The sequence below is a fragment of the Pseudorca crassidens genome, chromosome 20 (genome assembly GCF_039906515.1).
Source record: "Pseudorca crassidens isolate mPseCra1 chromosome 20, mPseCra1.hap1, whole genome shotgun sequence".
NCBI lineage: Eukaryota > Metazoa > Chordata > Mammalia > Artiodactyla > Delphinidae > Pseudorca > Pseudorca crassidens.
In genome coordinates this window covers 50,656,158-50,675,699 of record NC_090315.1, presented here as the reverse complement: position 1 = coordinate 50,675,699, position 19,542 = coordinate 50,656,158, and the positions used below count along the sequence as shown (strand labels likewise).

At 43.2% G+C, this 19,542-nt stretch overlaps 1 protein-coding gene and 1 pseudogene across 4 annotated transcripts in view; both read left to right on the top strand.

Annotated features, from left to right (window-relative positions):
* TMEM231 (transmembrane protein 231) overlaps positions 1–19,542 on the top strand; it is an 86,500-nt gene that overhangs the window by 36,891 nt on the left and 30,067 nt on the right. For 2 of the 4 annotated variants that reach the window (XM_067717839.1, XM_067717842.1), the window contains exons 2-5: positions 2,111–2,516; positions 2,617–2,786; positions 16,506–16,634; positions 16,955–17,098. In XM_067717839.1, coding sequence (XP_067573940.1) covers positions 2,378–2,516; positions 2,617–2,786; positions 16,506–16,634; positions 16,955–17,098 — 582 coding nt within the window. In that variant the 5' untranslated portion in view covers positions 2,111–2,377. Of the gene's footprint in view, positions 1–2,110; positions 2,517–2,616; positions 2,787–16,505; positions 16,635–16,954; positions 17,099–19,542 lie in introns of those variants that run through there. The other 2 variants (XM_067717840.1, XM_067717843.1) reach the window with 2 other exon arrangements.
* Positions 6,503–10,105, top strand: LOC137215421 (coiled-coil-helix-coiled-coil-helix domain-containing protein 2 pseudogene; annotated as a pseudogene).

Here is a 19,542-nt window from a genome sequence, read left to right as displayed (position 1 = left end):
GGAAATAGAAACTGAGACGTCAGTTCTTAGTCAAGAATGTGTGAAAATGACACAATATAGACAAATCTTTAGCATTTAAAAAAAATTTAATATTCTGTCAAGAATTGAAATAAAACCACAAAAAGTAGTTGCCTCAAATCAGGGGAACAAAGAGTAAATATTAGTATCTGTTATTATTAAACACTTTTGCAAAGCTCATGGCATCTCAGAGGAGGCTGAAGCACTTCATACACCCAAATTCTTAGTAGTTACCTCCGTTTCAGCAGTGACTAAGCTGACACCAGCTACAGCATGTGTTTCCTTCTGAAAGAAGGAGCTTTGGAGGCAAACACCTCCTTCCTCACAGCAGAGCCACCCTCAGGAAGCAACATCAGAACCATCTATTCTAAATTTTATTTTAATGAGGTTTTTTTAATATTTATTTTTTTATCTTGGCTGCACTGGGTCTTAGTTGCGGCACTCGGGAGCTTCCTTGTAGCATCTTTAGTTGCGGCATGCAGGATCATTAGTTGCGGCATGTGGACTTCTTGGTTGCGGTGTGTGGGCTTCTTAGTTGCGGCATGTGAACTCTTAGTTGCAGCATGCACACGGGATCTAGTCCCCCGACCAAGGATTGAACCCCAGCCACCGATCTAGTTCCCCGACCAGGGATTGAACCCCAGTCACCAGCATTGGGAGTGCAGTCTTAACCTCTGGACTACTAGGGAAGTCTCCTGGTTATTTAAATAAATGAAAGACATTCACTTAAAGCATAAGTACAGTATAATGGCAGAATCATAACATAGATTTAAGCCTAACAGTTGTTGTATTTAAGAGCTGTGTTGCCACCCCAGAAAAGCTTTAAAGCAAAAATGAGTGGTAATGGACCAGATATGTCAAAAAAATGACATGGCTGATTACATTGTCACCTTGGACTGTGGTAAGGGCCCTGGATAGTTTCCCTTTATGGGACATCTTGACCTCTTTCTGTGTTGTTAGGATCTCGGCTGTTCTCTTCATCTGAAACCCACTTCTGGGTTATGGTGACTAAACTTATCATGGTGATCATTTTGAAATGTATAGAAATATTGAAACACTACGTTGTGTAACAGGAACTTACATAGTGTTGTAGGTCAATTATACTTCAAAAACAAACTCATAAAAAAGAGATCAGATTTGTGGTTATCAGAGGCAAGGTGGAGGGAGGGGGGAATTGGATGAAGGAAGTCAAAAGGTACAAACTTACAGTTATAAGATAAATAAGTACTAGGGATGTAATGTACAACATGATAAATATAATTAGCACTGCTCTATGTTATATATGAAAGAGTAAATCCTAGGAGTTCTTATCAGAAGGAAAAAATTTTTTTCTATTTAATTTTTAATCTATATGAGATAAGCAATATTCACTAAGCTTATTGTGGTAACCATTTCATGATGTAACTCAAATCATTATGCTGTACACCATAAACTTATACAGTGCTTTATGTCAATTAAACCTCAATAAAACTAGAAGGAAAAATATCCTTCTAGGTTGCCTTCAAAATAGGAGCATCTACTACTGGACTCCATTCTGAGCACAAACCTCACATTATCTCTTGGAACTGCAATGTGATCCTTTTGATGAAGAACTTGGCTATTGACCATGTTAAAAAAAATTCCTTCTGCCATGTTCGAAATACTAGGGGGCGGGTGGAGTGGGGGGAAAGCATTCAATTAAGTGATACTCCAACATTATCTTTGGAGAGGAGCATAGCTTCCCCTAAAACAGGTAGCCAAGCTTGTGCCCAATTAAGGTAACAAAGTATAGCAGAGCTATATAGTAATTATCCTTTCTCTCTCTCGAAGAGCAGGGAGATTTGTGTCCTGTTTCTGTCCGGCTATGGAGTATAGTGAAAGCGATAGAAAGTTTGGAGACAAAGAGACATGGTTTGGTCTTGGCGCAGGATCAGGTCCAGGACCACGGCCACATTTATGTTCTCTGTGTTTTCCTCCAATGTAGGGTGTGCTGTGACTGGTTGGACTTAAGTACACAATGAACCATATTGGGGATTAACAAATGACACATATGCAAGTATTTACTTTAAGTCAACATTTATGAAAATCTTATTTTACAAAAATGTTAACACAGGCGATGGCTACGACTTTGGTACACAGAAACAGTCCGCCTTTGGGAAAGCGCAAGTAATGCGTAAAGCGACGACTACACTTCAGTTGCGGGCGCCGCCCCGTTAGCCCCACCCCTACCGAAGCCCGTCTCCTTGCTATTGGTTCCTTTCCCTGCCCCGTCGGTTGCCGTGGAGACCAAGGCTATGGCAACCAGGAAAAGCCAAAGTTTGTCGAATCTCTGGAACCGCCGAGGAATCCCGAGCTCTTGGCCCGACTCACCGCTGCCCTCATGGCGCTCTACGAGCTCTTCTCTCACCCAGTGGAGCGGGGCTACCGCGCGGGGCTCTGCTCTAAGGCCGCGCTGTTCCTGATGCTGTCCGCCGCGCTCACGTACATCCCGCCGCTGCTGGTGGCCTTCCGGAGCCACGGTGAGCCTGCCCCCCGGCCGGTGCGCGACGCGGCTCTCCGCGGCGACCGCGCCGGCTTCCCTGACCTCGGCCCCTCCGCCTCCCGCCCTTTTTACCTCAGGGTTTTGGCTGAAACGGAGCAGCTATGAGGAGCAGCCGACCGTGCGCTTCCAGCACCAGGTGCTGCTCGTGGCCTTGCTAGGACCCGAGCACGGTGGTTTCCTAGCCTGGAGCACGTTTCCCGCCTTCAACCGGCTGCAGGGGGATCACCTGCGCGTCCCGCTCGTTTCGGTGCGTGGTTCCCGCCTGGGCCCAGCCGCCCGCCGGTACTGGGCTGCGGTGGGGATGGGGGAAGGGATGGGAGGGCGCGCCGCGGCCGGAGCCCCGGCCCCTGTGTCCGGGGGAGCCCGGCTTGGGTCTGAGGGAGTCACGAACCCACGGGAAGTTCTGTGCACAAGTTCACTGACCCGAGCTTATGTTTAATTTCCTGGGGAGCAAATTTGTTGTTTCATTCGACTTCTCCAAGCCGTCCACCACCCCAATAAAGTTAGCTACAGCTGTCAGCGTCTGTGACCTATACAGAGGCTAGAAACCTGGGGGGCAACCTGTGTCCGACCCCGTCATTTCCGTGGGCCTGCCCCTTCCTAATGGAAGGGTGGTCGCGAAAGTTGCCTTATGAGTCGTGAAGGCCGAGTGGTGGTCTAGTTAATTACCCCGTCGTGCAGCTGCAGTAGTGCATCAGCACTCGGTAGGAACGGAAAGGTCAGGCATTTTTAGGCAGACTGACACGCGGAAGCCAACGTGCTGGTTGGTTAAGCAACCTCCGCAGAATGTGCTGCTGGCCCAGGCCCGCCTCCCTGGGCTCGCCTCCTTAGATGCCGCTCCATCCTGCCGCTGTCTGGGATGAAAATGAAGCATTTTACTGTCTGTAATCTTGTATCTGGCTCAAGATAAGTGAGGGCTTCCTATACAATCACCCCCTTTACACTCATTTTCTGAAAACATTTTCCTTTAGAAGTAGGAAAAATCTGGATTTCCTTCTTCCAAAGTTGCATCTCTTTAGACATCTCTGAGATGATTGGCCTACAGTCAAATTTGTGCAGCGGAAAAAAAAAATTGACTTTTTGCCCAGCAACTAAACAAAATGACAAAAATTTTAAAATCTGATTGGTCGTATGAATAACCGCAAACAAAATACGATTCCGATTATTTTTATGATTACTTTAAATGTCCTTTTTTTTCCTGACTATAAAAATGAATGCTCATTGTAAAATATTAAAGAGTTACAGGTACGTATAATGACATAAAATTAAAGGCTCAGTTTGGTACATGTGTCAATACTTGTTAATTAACCTTCGTTTTAAGGTCTGCAAAGTATTTCATGATATGGAAAACTGCAGTGGATTTAACAGTTGCCTGTTGGTGGATTTTTGATTTGCTTTTACTTTTTCACTAGTAGAATACTGCAGTGAACAAGATTTTGAATAAGTCATACACCTTTAGACATCAAATTGTGAGGAATTGGAATAGAAGCTGTTTGTTGAAATTGTATAAATACATAGAAAACTAAGCAAGCAAATAAAATAATTATTAACTCCAGAAAAATAAAAGTAAGGAAAAGCAATCAGAGTTATGAATAGGATTTACATATCATAATTTGGTGAACACTGAATGTTAACTAACCAGAATAAGACTTTAACGCTACTGGGGGGATGGGAAGGCGGCAGTGCTGGCTGAAAGGGAGGGGGAAAGAAAACTAAATCATCCCTCCTTGTGGGAAGACAATAGAGGATGCCTGAAATGGAAGTTGAGAAGTGCCAACAATGCCAAGGTTGTGTAAAGTCATGGAGATACATTTCTAAATAATAAGGTAAATGAGGCAAAATTAGTTGCCCTGTGGGTGGAAGCCTGCAGGTTTTTGTAACAAACATTGTTGAACACTGATTCTTTAAATGATCAGGTCTTTTAAATTTATTTAAAAATAGAAGTGGAGTAGAGACAAATTTATTTTCGCAGCTCCTCCCTAATCGTGACATATTGCCCATTTTTATTATCTCAAATCTCATTTACGATTATAATGCCTCTGGGGAAGGGTGACTGTGGGTGAGAGTCCAGCATCGAGGTACGTTTCCTTTTCCCTGTAAACCCACTGTACTTCTGTTCCACCTGTGTTTCCTTTCCAAAAGTGGAAACAAAGGTTGTTGTTCTTGTTTGTATTACAAACACACAAAAAATTAACTTGTTAGTTGTACTTTGGGTTAGCATTCCTTATCTTTTAAATTTTTGGTAGAAATTTTTTCTTTACCTTTGTTTATTCCTATCTGTCATACTTTCTGGTTACTTGAGTCTAAGAAATAATCATGAAAACTTAAAATAATCATGAAAACAAGGATACAGCATTAGGTTTCATTCATGTGTTCTTTTCACTTGTTCATCCACCATGACCTGGGTTGGCTTCCCAGTTGGATTGCTAGTTAGCCTCTTATCTCTGTAACCAGAAACTACTCCCTTGAGAGCACTGCCCACCAACCCCCTACTTCTGGTGTGTGTGTGTTGCGATTTTGTGAAGCCAAGACTACCTCTTGTTTTTATGGTGTCCAGAGCTATGAATCCTCTTTAATACTGGGCAGTTTTACACTGTAAAACATAAAGCCAAAGCTCCTTTTTCTTTTTTTTTTTTCTCTCCATTCTAAGCCTCTATAAGTAATTTATGACCTTGTCTACAGTCTTTCTCAGTAAATTATTTGCTTCCTTGCTGGCTGAGCTCTTGGTTTGAGAATAGTTTGAAATCATGAGATACAAATAAATAGTTAGAAGATATAAAGGAAATACAGAAAAAACGTAAGCAAAAATTCTAGGAGAAAAAGGATAATATCAATACAAGGGAAAGAGGTCTACCAGATATTAAACTATACCTTAAAGCTCTAATAAGTAAAGTAGTGTGGTTTGGGGAATTATATAAAAAGTATGGAAATGGACCCTAATATGACAAAGGTGGCATTTCAAATCAGTGCGTAAAGATGGAGCTAGTCCTCAGAGACTGTACAGCAGAATTAAAGTCCAGATAGATCAAAATTAAATTTAAAAATCATAAAAGTACTGAAACAAATGAGTGAAAGCTTTTTTGTTTGTTTGTTTTTTTTGCGGTACGCGGGCCTCTCACTGTTGTGGCCTCTCCCGTTGCGGAGCACAGGCTCCAGATGCGCAGGCTCAGCGGCCATGGCTCACGGGCCCAGCCGCTCTGCGGCATGTGGAATCTTCCCGGACCGGGGCACGAACCCGTGTCCCCTGCATCGGTAGGCGGACTCTCAACCACTGCCCCACCAGGGAAGCCCCCAAGAGTGAAAGCTTTTAAATCTCTAAGTATGACGTAAAATTTAGAAGGCATAAAAGAAACTTTTTTGATAAATACAAGTATATAATTTAAAAAATCATTGGCCTGGTGAAAACCATAAGCAAAGCCAAAACACAAATGACAACAAGGAAAAAAGTTTGACTATTTGTATCACTTGTAAAGGGCTAATTTTCCTAACATAAAGTGCCTACAGATCTATAATTAAAAGACCAACTACCTAGTAAAAAAATGGACAAAATATGAACAGTTTATAGAAGACAAAACACACTGTGAACTAAAAAAACATATGCACAGCCTAAAAGTTGAGAGTTATGTTTTATTAGGCAGACATACTGAGGACTTCAAGCCTAGGAGGCAGCATCTCTAGTAACCCCGAGAAAACTGCTCCAAGGAGGTGAGGTAGGATATACAGGAGTTTTGCAACAAAGGGCAGGTAGTAGGAACAAAAGATTACTGTTAGTAAAAGAAAACTAGATCTCAAGTTAAGGAATTTAGCGCTTTGCTATGTATGGGAAGATGCTAGAGTTTGGGCTCACTGAAATCATTCCTTTGATATGCACCTCAGCTGTCTGGGGCCAGTATCCTGTGTTTTCACATCCTGAATTTCCTCAGGGTGCACCATGGGGAGTGGCTGCAGTCTGATGGCTGCTAGATGGCAGGTATTTTTGTTTCTGTCCTGAGTTCCCTCAGGGCTCGCCAGCTCACCATCAGCGTGGGTGTAATCGCTAATGACCGTGACATCCTTTGTTTACTGATGTGGCAGGCAGTATTGTATTTCTCAACACATAACTCTTAAACATATGAAATCGTGCTCGTAATTAGATGCAAATTAAGAATAATTGAGATATCATTTTTATCTATCAAATAGGCAAAAATTGAAGTTTCGTAGCACGGTGAGCAAGATGTAGGGAATTGTGCATACACTCCTGTATATCTCTGGTGGGAGTATAGATTGATAAAACCCTTTTAAGGACCATATTTGTTTGTCCATATATGTCAAAATTACCAATTCATGTGCCTGCTTCTACTTCTAGTAAGGTATCCTAAGGTTTGTGCACACATGTGAAATGACATATGTAAAAAGTTGCTCATTGCAGCATTGTCTGTAGCATCAAAAGATGGTAAACAGGGCTCCCCTGGTGGTGCAGTGGTTAAGCATCTGCCTGCCAATGAAGGGGACACGGGTTCAAGCCCTGGTCTGGGAAGATCCCACATGCCGCGGAGCAACTAAGCCCGTGCGCCACAACTACTGAGCCTGCTCTCTAGAGCCTGCGAGCCACAACTACTGAGCCCGAGTGCCACAGCTACGGAAGCCCACACACCCAGAGCCTGTGCTCTGCAACAAGAGAAGCCACTGCAATAAGAAGCCCAAGCACCACAGCAAAGAGTAACCCCCGCTCGCCACACCTAGAGAAACACCCACGCGCAGCAACGAAGACCCAGCGCAGCGAAAAATAAATAAATAAAATAAATAAATTTTAAAAAATGGTAAACAACCTATGTAGCAATAGAAGACTCATTTAAAAAGTTGTTACATCTACCTAGTGGAATGTTACATAGCTTTTTTTTTAATGAAGTTGGATTTATATCTATTGATGTGGAATTACCTCCAAGAGAAATTGATGTGTAAAAAACAAAAATTGTATATACTATGCTTCCATTTGTATAAAAATAGAAAAAAAACCCAAAATATACGAATGTGTGTATTTACATACACACACATGCATGCTTCAGCTATCTCTGGAAGAATTCAGAAGAAACTGACAACATTGATTGCTCTGGGGAAGGAACTAGGTGGCTGAGGTTAAGGTGGGAGAGAAATTTTTCACTACATAGCCTTTTGTACCATTATAATTTTGTAACATGGGAATGTAATACGTATTCAAAATTTTAAAATTACAATGACAACAATTTTTAAAGGAAAAATTTAGAAAGCGCCGTGTAAAACAAAAGCAAACCAAAAAACCAGTAACATTTTAAAAGCAGGTAAGTATATAAAATGCCACAGTTACTTTGGAAAATAGTTGGCAGTTCCTCAAAAAGTTAAGCATAGAGTTATCCTCGCTCTTCTAGTCCCCGCTTCGCCGCGCATTTAAGATTCCTCTGGAAGCCGAAGCCGCGCTTTCGGCGTGGCCCCTCCAGCCAGCCGGGCCCCTCAGATGAGAACCGTGCCCAGGCCAGCGCCCGCAGCTCAGCCACCAGCAGCGGCTCCACCGTCTGCTGTTGGCTCCCCTGCTGCTGCTCCCCGGCAGCCAGGTCTGATGGCCCAGATGGCAACCACTGCAGCCAGCGTCCGCCACACTCTGGGTCATGCCCTCCCTGGTGGCTTCAGTAGAGGAAGTAATACTGAGCCCTCAAGGCCTGACGTCACTTACCGGGAGCCTCAGGGAACCCAGCCGGCACAGCAGCAGCAGAATGGCCCATGCTTTTTTCAGGTGAAATAGTTTTTGGAGTGTGCACTGAACCAGGGTGACCTTAAGCTTTGTGAAGGTTTCAGTGAGGTGCTGAAAGAGTGCAAATTGGCGAACAGGTTAGCTTCATCAAGAAGTTCCAACTGAAGACATGAAAAATCATCTCTCATGACCATGTTGATTTAGCATTAAAAATATAATTGATAGTGAAGATATAAAGTGTGAAGCCACCAGTTAAGCCTCTCCTCGATCATTAATAGCTTTTGTGCTTCACAATTGCAGTGGAAGAGGGTATTCTCACCATGTAGAAGCTCATGAGATGGTATTGAGTTTGGGGCTGGGTGGATGTTTGGCCTCTTAAACAAGCTTTTGTTTGTGAATTAATTAGAATAAAGTGATTTTCTTTCCAAAATAAAGAAAAAAAGTAGAGTTATCCTGTGTCCCAGCATCCCTACTCCTAGGCATATGTGTACCCCCCAAAATTGAGGACACATGTGTACACAGAAACTTGTGCACAAATGTTCATAGCAGCCTCATTCATAAGAGCAATAACAATTCAAAAAAAAAAGTCCAAACAACCCAAACGTCCATCAGTGAGCGAATGGATAACAAAATATGTTATATCCGTACAATAGAATATTACTCAACCACAAAAAGGAATGGAGTCATGATGTGTGCTACAACATGGATGAACCTTTTTGCTAAGTAAAAGAATTCAACCACAAAACAGCACATGTTGTATGATTCCATTTAGATGACATGTCCAGAATAGACAAATCTGTAGAGACAGAAGGTAGATTAGGGATTCCAGGAACTTGGGGAATTAATTGGTGGAGAGGAGAGATGGGTAGTGACTGCTAGTGAGGATGAGTATGTGGTTTCTTTGGGGGCTGATGAAAATGTTTTGAAATTGGAATCAGTGGTGATAGAACTTTGTGAATATACTAAAATCTACTGAATTGTAGCAAAAGGGTGAATTTTATGGTATGTGAATTATGTCTAAATTTTTTTAAAAGCAGGTTGGTGATATCCTGGTGATATGCTTACAAGCCATAGTAATAAAAATTGCTATTGGGAATTTCCAGGTTAGGACTTCGCGCTTTCATTGACTAGATCCCTGGTCTGGGAACTAAGATTCCACAAGCCCCACAGCACGGCCAAATAAATGAATAAAATTGAAATTGCTATTGATTTACCGTGCCTCTGGCATATGCTAAGCATTTCATCATTAGATAATACATTTAAATTCCTGTATGTGATACTTGGCCTTTAACAATCACTTAGTAAAGTGTTAGCCATTGATATTTTACATATATTATCTCTTTAAGCCTCACAGTAACCTTGTGAGGTAGAGGTTATACCCCCATTTTACAGATGAAGAGAACGAGACTCAGAGCTAAGTGACAGTTTCTAGCTCTCAGCTGAGCAGTCAGGACTACAGCTCAAGGGTTTCTTGGGTTTTTTTTAAGATTTATTTTTATTTATTTAGGCTGCTCTGGGTCTTAGTTGTGACACACAGGATCTTTTTTTTTTAGTTGAGGCATTTGTGCAGGATCAAGTTCTCCCACCAGGGATCAAACCCTGGCCCCCTGCATTGGGAGCCCAGAGTCTTACCCACTGGACCACCAGGGAAGTCCCCAAGGTTTCGTCTTTTGTGTCTTATACTCTTAACCCTAGTGCAGCAAAATACTCTTCTAACTCTGAACATAAAGCTAGACTGACTACGACCTGTCCAAGAAACTGCCCAGAGAGCCAAGGAAGCAGTGGTTTTAGGTCAAAGTTTGACCAAATGAGGGCCTCGCTGGTGGCGCAGTGGTTGGGAGTCTGCCTGCCGATGCAGGGGACACGGGTTCGTGCTCTGCTCCGGGAGGATCCCACATGCCGCGGAGCGGCTGGGCCCGTGAGCCATGGCCGCTGAGCCTGCGCGTCCGGAGCCTGTGCTCCGCAACGGGAGAGGCCACAACAGTGAGAGGCCCGCGTACCGCAAAAAAAAAAACAAAAAAAAAAACAGTTTGACCAAATGCTTGGAGGTGGCTTTGCGGGTGCTAATTTGGGAAAATGCCTTAGAAGTCAGAAACGGCCTTGTTTCTGCTTTAGTCAGCTCACTTTGGACAGCGTCTCTAAAGTCCCTATGCTTTTAATGCTTTAAAAGTCAAGTTTCTTGTTTCTAATGAAAGAAGAAAAAAAGCACAGAGTGACCTTTTTCCTCAATGAGCCTGACTTGGTTCTTTAAGCATGTGTGACCCGGAGAATATGGGGGCTGAAGACTACAAGAGGATGCAAGAAGATGAGTGGAGAGTATTGTGTGTCTGAGACATGTTTTTTCTCCTCTCCGAAATCAGAATGTGTCTGCCTGTCAGTGGTATCTTTTTTGTTTTGTTTTGTTTTGTTTTACGCGGGCCTCTCACTGCTGTGGCCTCTCCCGCTGCGGAGCACAGGCTCCGGACACACAGGCTCAGCGGCCATGGCTCACGGGCCCAGCCGCTCAGCGGCACGTGGGATCCTCCCGGACCGGGGCACAAACCCATGTCCCCTGCACTGGCAGGCGGACTCCCAACCACTGCACCACTAGGGAAGCCCTGTCAGTGGTATCTTACAATAGCTGTTGTCCAGAAGACAGGCTTGGCTAGTCCTCATTGACTACATATGAAAACTCAAAAGTACCAGCACCAAAACTTGCAGAAGGGACATCAGCAACTTGAAAGAAAACCCCAGAGACAATAATAAAACATTTTAACCCTAAGAACCAAGTGATAAGCAGGTAAGGGAAGGTTCAAGAGGCACTTAATAGTAGGATAACTCCACAGAATTTTAAAGCCTGCTTATAAACCCAGACCAGTGAGTTTTAGTTCCCTTAGTGAATGTTTTTTAAATGCTGTAAAAAAGCACCAGTGTGCTTCATGGCACAAAGGACAAACTTGCATAGAAAAGTATGGATAATACTGAGTCAAAAAATGATTCAAAGAATCATGATGTAAAGAAGTTTTAAGAATCCCTGGATCAATTTATTTTGCATATATTTTTCTATGTGCATAAATAGGATATCTGATATTAATATGCCTAACTCTAAAAGCTCTTTCAATAAGTATAACATAAATACCCTTAGTGATTAGAAAGCATTGTGTCATAGTTTAATTGGAAATATTTTTGCTTTCTTACTGGTATATAAAATATTGGTACATTTTATAATTAATGGTATCTTAGGTTAATTGAAATACAGGTAGCAAGGATTTTATGTGTCTAGGAGACATGGAGTAGTAGTTCCTACTTTGCTGGAGACCCAAAGACTGGTGTCAAAGAGTACTATCAGCTTAAAAAGAAAAAATGGAAAACCCCAATGATGACAAGTATATGGTAAAGTGGACACCGGTATAAACTAGGAAATTAACCTTCAGTAAAAGAATATGACTCTAGGGAATTCCCTGGTGGTCCAGTGGTTAGGACTCTGTGCTTTCACTGCCAGGAGCTGGGTTTGATTCCTGGTCAGGGAACTAATACCCTGCAAGCCACGTGGCACAGCAAAAAAAAAAAAAAGAAAAAAAAAAAAGAGTATGACTCTAGAGAATAAAAGATATGAATACAAACAGGAACCAAATAAAATTCCAGCAAACTATCAAATACTGTAGAATCCCTGATGAGAAAAATGTTGCAAGTCAAGGCACTGTGGAAACAATGGCACTAGTTAAATATACAGCTACTCTTACTGTCAGATGCTGTGCTGGTTATTAGGTCTTGTCTCAGCTCCAAACCTACCCTCCTATACTCTCCTTTGTGATGCTCATGCTGAGATACTGAAAACCACATTTTCCTCTGCCTACTGGCTCCCTGTTAGATTCTGCCAGTAGGAGGCATGGTGAGCCTTGTTCTGGGAGTGGCAGAAAACCAGAAATTGCAACCAGGGTGAAGAACCATTGCTGGGGTGATGCAAACAGCAAGGAGTACATCTTTCCTCCTGCCTTATTGACTCTCTCATGGGTTCTTCATCCTAGCTCCAAAGGTACCAGTACCAGCTGACAGCACTCCCTTTTTGAGGTCTGAGTCCTAGCTCCTTGAGGTAACGCCAGCCTCTTCCTTTTCTTCTCCGGCCCTAGGTAGTTATCCTGCAAAAAGTGTTCCCTGTTTGCTTTTTTAGTCCACTAATGCCTGTGTTATTAGTTATCCCCTATACTACATTCCCCTGTTAAAATAACTGTTTATTTTCATTTCTTCCTTCCTGATTGGACCCTGATTGATACAGGTGGACTGATGGGCATTGACTAAATCCAACGATGCCTGTATTTATCCTATCTAGTGTGTTAGTATTGATTTCACACATATCTGTAAAGGATTACCTGTTTTAACTCCAGAAATCTTTGAAATTAGGGTTCTTATGGGCTATTATAGAATCAGGAGTCAGTAAACTTAAGTTCTAACCCCAGTTCTGTCATTGGGTTCCATACCCTCTCTTGGCCTCAAAGTAATTATATAAAGAGGATGACAGTACCTACCTCTCTAACTATTGCTAATTATTACTAGTAATAATACTTCTCTCCTGGGGTATGCAGAGGGATGAGACAGGATGAACCGTGGATATAAAAATTGCTCCAAATTGCACATATACCTTATAGAAATAAGGTGATGATGTGATTTATGAATTCTCTTAGCCAGACACACCCATTGGATTTTAGTCACTAATCCTAAACTTGTGTTAAAGAAGTATTAGCTCATTGAGGGGACTTCCCTGGTGGCGCAGTGGTTAAGAATCCACCTGCCAATGCAGGGGAAATGGGTTCAAGCACGGGTCCGGGAACATCCCACAGGCCTCGGAGCAACTAAGCCTGTGCGCCACAACTACTGAAGCCTGCACGCCTAGAGCCCGTATTCCGCAATGAGAAGCCCACAGACCACAACAAAGAGTAGCCCCTGCTCGCCGCAACTATGTGCAGCAACAAAGACCCAACACAGCCAAAAATAAATAAATAAATATTTAAAAAATGTTAAAAAAAAATTAGCTCATTGAACACCTGCCTTTGTAGCTGTTGCATTTTGTGTTAAGCTTGGTTTGAAGTAAATGGAATTAGCTAATTGATTCCATCAGTGGTCCAAGTGATAGCACAGTGCTGTAACTCACCTTGCCAGCCCCAAGGGAGCGAGAGTCTTACTTGGTGACAGGTCCTCTGTGGGAGATGCACCATTTGCACCATCACTCATCCCCATGAGCCTGTCTGGGCCCTCATCTTCCACTGTCTCCAGCTCATGCACTCTGCTCAGCTGCACTGGCCTCATCTCACTCCGTTAAACACTGACCCGCTTTCACCCAGAGTATGTGTGGATCACATACTTGTGATCACTCTTCCCCAAGACATTTATATGTCTTATCACCTCACTTCACCTGACTTCTCGGACAGTCAGGTATTCCTGAATACTTTGTATAAAAATTTTTGTTCTGTCCTGGTCATTCTCTAATTTTAGTTTGCTTCATTTTTCTTTGTGACACTTAGCACTACCTGTTAGCACATATCTGTTTGTTGATTTACTTTCTGCCTCCCTGGCTGGGAATGTAAGCTCCATTAGGGTGGGGACTTTGTCCATTTTGTTTGCCATTATATTTCCAGAACCTGAAGCAATGCCTGGCACATAGTAGGCCCTCAGAAAATATTTGACAGGTTGGGACTTCCCTGGTGGTCCAGTGGTTAAGACTCCACGTTCCCAGTGCAGGGGGCCTGGGTTCGATCCCTGGACAGTGAACTAGATCCCGTGTGCCGCAAGTAAAAAAAGATCTCACATGCCATAACTAAGACCCAGCACAGCCAAATAAATAAATGTTAAAAAAAAAAAAAAGGAAAAGAAAATATTTGACAGGTTAATGAATGGATTTAACAAGTAGACACCAATTATGGTGCTGTGCTGGATCTCTGTCCTCTGTGAACATGGTGTAAAAGTGTGCTGGCTTCTTGCAAAAAGATCTTTCTTAACCAACATCTTCTCCTTGAGTTTAAGTCTGGACATTTTAGTCCTGGAAAGAGGATCAGATTTGAAGTCAAAGATGTGGTTTCATATCCTGTCTTTACCAATAGTAGCCATACTCCATAAATCCCTTAATCTCTCTGAGCCTTGGTTTTCTCATATATACAATGGGGATAGTACTTGCTCTGCTTACCTTCGCCTTATTGTAAAGGTCAAATGAAACGTGTTTCTCTCCCTCTCAGACTGTGTTAGAGTCTGGATTCTTCTGGCATTTCCCTCCTGGTCACTCTCCTCTCTTGCAAGTTGTTGATCTTTGTCTTCCTATCCAACCCTAAAGATCCAGAAAAGCCATGGATCCACTACAGAGAGTTAACCTGATTTGTTTTCCAAATCTTCCCAGATACCAACTGAAAAAAATTCACAGGAAGACAAGCCTGTGAATTCACAGACTCTTTTCCATCCTACTCATAATTGCTAATACATAATTGCCTCGGTAACCTGATCGTCAGCCATGGTAACAGATATCCCTCGCCTACACCGGCAAAGCTGATGTAACAGGACAGAGAAAATAGTATCCAACAGAACAGAGAGGGTAGGTTTCTCTATAACAAGGCCTAGGATAAGGACATTATTGTCTAGAAGGAAAGAAATGATTGAAAGGTTCTGAAAACTGAGATATCTCCATCTCAAACGACCTTACTAGCCTGGAAAAGAACAAAGAATCTCTTCCCCCACATAAAGATGTGGTGGAAAACCAAATGAATCAGTACATGGGGAATTCAGATGGGAATGCTGATACCCCATAGCAGAATCCTTCTGGGAACCTACAGTGGAAAAGGATCAGTTGTAGTAACAAGATCCCGAGTTGTGGCAAGGAATCATGTCACCAGTGATCACATTTCAGTGAGTCTTTCCTGCTAGTCATTTTAGGGTCACTATGAGGTGAGACTGGATTCTGATGTTTTTTAAGGATCTGTGATTTGTGTTTTTCCCTCCTTGGATCTCTGTTTTCCCTACTTTTTTTTTTTAGTATTTATTTATTTATTTTTGGCTGCGTCGGGTCCTAGTTGCGGCACTGGGGCTTCTCTCTAGTTGTGGTGTGCGGGCTCAGGAGTTGCGGCCCGAGGACTTAGTTGCCCCGTGGCATGTGGGATCTTAGATTCCCAACCAGGGATCAAACCCACGTCCCCTGCATTGGAAGGCGGATTCTTAACCACTGGACCACCAGGGAGGTCCCTTCCCTACTTTCATGGCCATAATTTATAAAGTACCTGTGTAATTTTAATGCCTCACTGATTTTACTTAGCTTTCTTTTTCATTGTATTCATTGGTACTAAAAGATGCACTAGGCTATAAAGCCCTGACATCAGTCCAACACTGAGAATCTGAATCAAAGCACTGTGGTTAAAGAATATATAAATAGAGCTTGGTGTTTTTCTGCTGAGTCTGTTTGGGGAATGCATAATGATTAGGATTCTTTCTTTTCTGTTTTAAAAAGTTGACTTCTAGAGAAGTAGAAGTCTGTTTTGATATGCTATTTAAATGTTCCATACAAACTCAGGCATGTTTCTAAAAAGGAAAGAAAACACCAGCAATAAAACCAAAAAAGCAAATGAGGCAACTGAGAAAGAACAATGCATCCAGATGTTTACACTGTCGTTACTGCCACTTCCAGGTCTTCTTCAGTTTGGCCCTAGAACATTTGAGAAGCCCAAGTATGCAGTTTAGGGGCCATGCATATGTGTCTCTTTCACCACGATTGATCCACTTATACCTATGTATTTTTCTCTTTTCTTTTCTTTCTTTTTTTTAAAAAAATAAATTTATTTATTTATTGGCTGCGTTGGGTCTTCATTGCTGTGTGCGGGCTTTCTCTAGTTGCAGCGAGCGGGGGCTACTCTTTGTTGTGGTGTGCGGGCTTCTCATTGCGGTGGCTCCTCTTTGTTGCGGAGCACAGGCTCTAGGCACGCGGGCTGCAGTAGTTGCGGCACACGGGCTCAGTAGTTGTGGCTCGCGGGCTCAAGAACGCAGTCTCAGTGGTTGCGGTGCACGGGCTTAGTTGCTCTGCGGCATGTGGGATCTTCCCGGTCCAGGGCTCAAACCCATGTCCCCTGCATTGACAGGTGGATTTTTAACCACTGTGCCACCAGGGAAGTCCCTTTTTCTCTTTTCTTCCGGTGAGGAAGATAATGCCTCTGTGTGGCAGAACTATGAGTCACTGTGTACGTCCAACAGTGAGATGCATTCCTCCCAGACTTATTAAGGAGCGAGGTCACTGGCCTCTTTTGGCTTTCCTAGACTAGAGAAGAAGACAGGAACCAGGATGGGAAAATGGACATGTTACATTTTAAACTGGAGCTTCCCCTGCAGTCCACGGAGCACGTTCTTGGTGTGCAGCTCATCTTGACTTTCTCCTACCAACTGCACGTGAGTCCTCTCCCTTTTGTCTTTCAATAGAACAGAGCCCCCTTTCTGATTTCTGGGAAAACCCACACTGCAGAAGACTTTTCAGAGGTGTCGTTTGGGATTTCACTGCAGAAGTTAAATTTGAATGTTTTTCATTGAGGTCACATTAATTTACATGAGCTATTAATAGGTCAGAGGGTTCTGGGCAGAGTGCTTCCTGCATGGCTGAGTGAGGCATAGGAGGGATGGCTAGGCTTCAACTACAGACAGGTGACACTTAGAACCCAGAGCCCCTTGGATCTGGCCGAAATTGATACTGTCTCTCCTTCTAATGACTTCAGAGGATGTCGACATTCGTGATGCAGAGCATGGCGTTCTTCCAATCCTCCTTCGCTGTTCCGGGGTCCCAGTTATATGTGAACGGAGACCTGAGGCTGCAGCAGAAGCAGCCCCTAAGCCATCGTGGCCTAGATGTTCGGTACAACGTAAGGATATTGCTTACTGTCCATGTCTTTTCTTTCTGTATGTTACTGTTGTGTGTGTGTGTGTGTGTGTGTGTGTGTGTGTGTGTGTGTGTTGGGGGTTTTTTTTTGGCCGCACCACGCGACATGTGAGATCTTAGTTCCTGGACCAGGGATCGAGCCCGTGCCCCGTGCATTGGAAGCGTGGCGTCTTAACCACTGGACTGCCAGGGAAGTCCTTGTATGTTACTGTTTGTCAAGTTCTTTGAAGAGGGAGAAAGGAACGTTGGAAATAGCATGTCTTTGTGGGTAGCATAGAAAAGGATTTCTGAGGAATTCTTACCATGAGTTATTTTAAAATATGGAGACAGATACCCCTGTATTTACATGTAAAAAGAGAGGAAAAGAATATGTCTTTGTTTTTAAGAATTGAATTGCTTATAGTTTTTGGGTGCGCGCACGCGTGGGCACACACACACGGTGTATTTATTTCAGTTGATCTTTTTCAGTTCATGTAAAATATTTGAAAAAGAATACTGGGACTTCCCTGGTGGGGCAGTGGTTGAGAGTCCGCCTGCCAATGCAGGGGACACGGGTTCGAGCCCTGGTCCAGGAAGATCCCACATGCCGCAAAGCAACTAAGCCCGTGCACCACAACTACTGAGCCTGTGCTCTAGAGCCCACGAGCCACAACTATTGAGCCTGAGTGCCACAGCTACTGAAGCCTGCGCTCCACAACAAGAGAAGCCAGCACAATGAGATGCCTGCACACAGCAACGAAGAGTAGCCCCTGCCCCTGGCAACTAGAGAAAGCCCGCGCGCAACAACAAAGACCCAATGCAGCCTAAATAAATAAATAAATAAATTTATTTTAAAAAAAGAAGAAGAAAAGAAAAAGAATACTAACCACGATTTGTTAAGCATATAACATGCCAGTCTGAATTAAGAGGTTTAAATGTGTTATCTCATTTAATCATTACAGCAACCTCATGAGATGCCTTCTCTTGCAACTTCCCTGCTCTCCAGCCGCTGGTCCTGTCATTGTCCCCCTATGCTCCTTTCTAGGTTGCTTATCCTATTGCCCCATTCTGGTCCCTGTTCAAAGCTCCTGAGCACAGTCCTTCCCTGGTACTCCTTCTAAAGAACATTTACCTGTCCCTCCATCATTCCTCACCCAGGTTTACTCCCCTTACCTCCACCCGAAATATGAAAGAGAGATTTTCAGTTTGTTCATTTGCCATCTCCCTCAGTGGTAAAAGCGCTGCCGTCTTCTGTCTTCTCTCACCCCAGCGCTTGAAACAGTACCTGCTGCATTGTAAGCACTCAGAGTTGATGTGAGAATGAACTCTCATCTCACACATGAGGAAACTGGAGCTTACAGGGATTGATTAATTTTCCCAAAGTCCCACAGCTTGAAAGTAATGGAGCCATGAATTGTCTCTCTGAGGCCAAAACTCATGCATCTGATCACTTTTTACTAACCTTTACATTATCACAGGGAGGCCCGTATAAGTTGGGCTGGGCTACTTTTTTTTTTTTTTTTTTTTTTAGTATTTATTTATTTGGCTGCACTGGGTCTTAGTTGCAGCACAAGGGATCTTTGTTGCCACGTGTGGGATCTTTGGTGTGGTATGCGGGATCTTTTTTTTAGTTGCAGCATGCGGGATCTAGTTCCCTGACCTGAACCCAGGTCCCCTGTGTTGGGAGCACGGAGTCTTAACCACTGGACCACCAGGGAAGTCCCTGGCTGGGCTACTTTAGAAAATGAATATGAGATGTTATCATTTGTTATCGGCATAAGCCAGGACTGTTCCAGATAAACTGGGATTCGTGGTCACCTAGCTATAATCAACATACATTTTGTTTTGTTTTAATTAATTTATTTTTGGCTGCTTTGGGTCTTTGTTGCTGCACGCGGGCTTTCTCTAGTTGCGATGAGTGGGGGCTACTCTTCGTTGCGGTACGCAGGCTTCTCATTGCTGTGGCTTCTCTTGTTGTGGAGCACGGGCTCTAGGCACGCGTGCTTCAGTAGTTGTGGCTCGCGGGCTCTAGAGTGCAGGCTCAGTAGTTGTGGCACACAGGCTTAGTTGCTCCACGGTGTGTGAGATCTTCCTGAACCAGGGCTCGAACCTATGTCCCCTGCATTGGCAGGTGGATTCTTAACCACTGCGCCATCAAGGAAGTCCCAACATGCGTATTTTAAAAAGGAGGAGACTATCAGATATATACTTAATGTAGCACTTTTTATTTGAAGGTTTGTATATTACATTATGTCAACAGGAATATGATATTAGAGGGCAGATCTTTCTTTTCTTCAAAAGATTATGTGCTTACTGTTTGCGCTTTATCCTATTTCCATCTCTGTATTTCAAAGAGATCAATTAGAGGATCCAGGCAAGAGCAAGAAAAAGACAAAGGAGTTGAAAATGTGGTCTCTTAAAAAAAATTAATCATTTCTCCCATTGGAA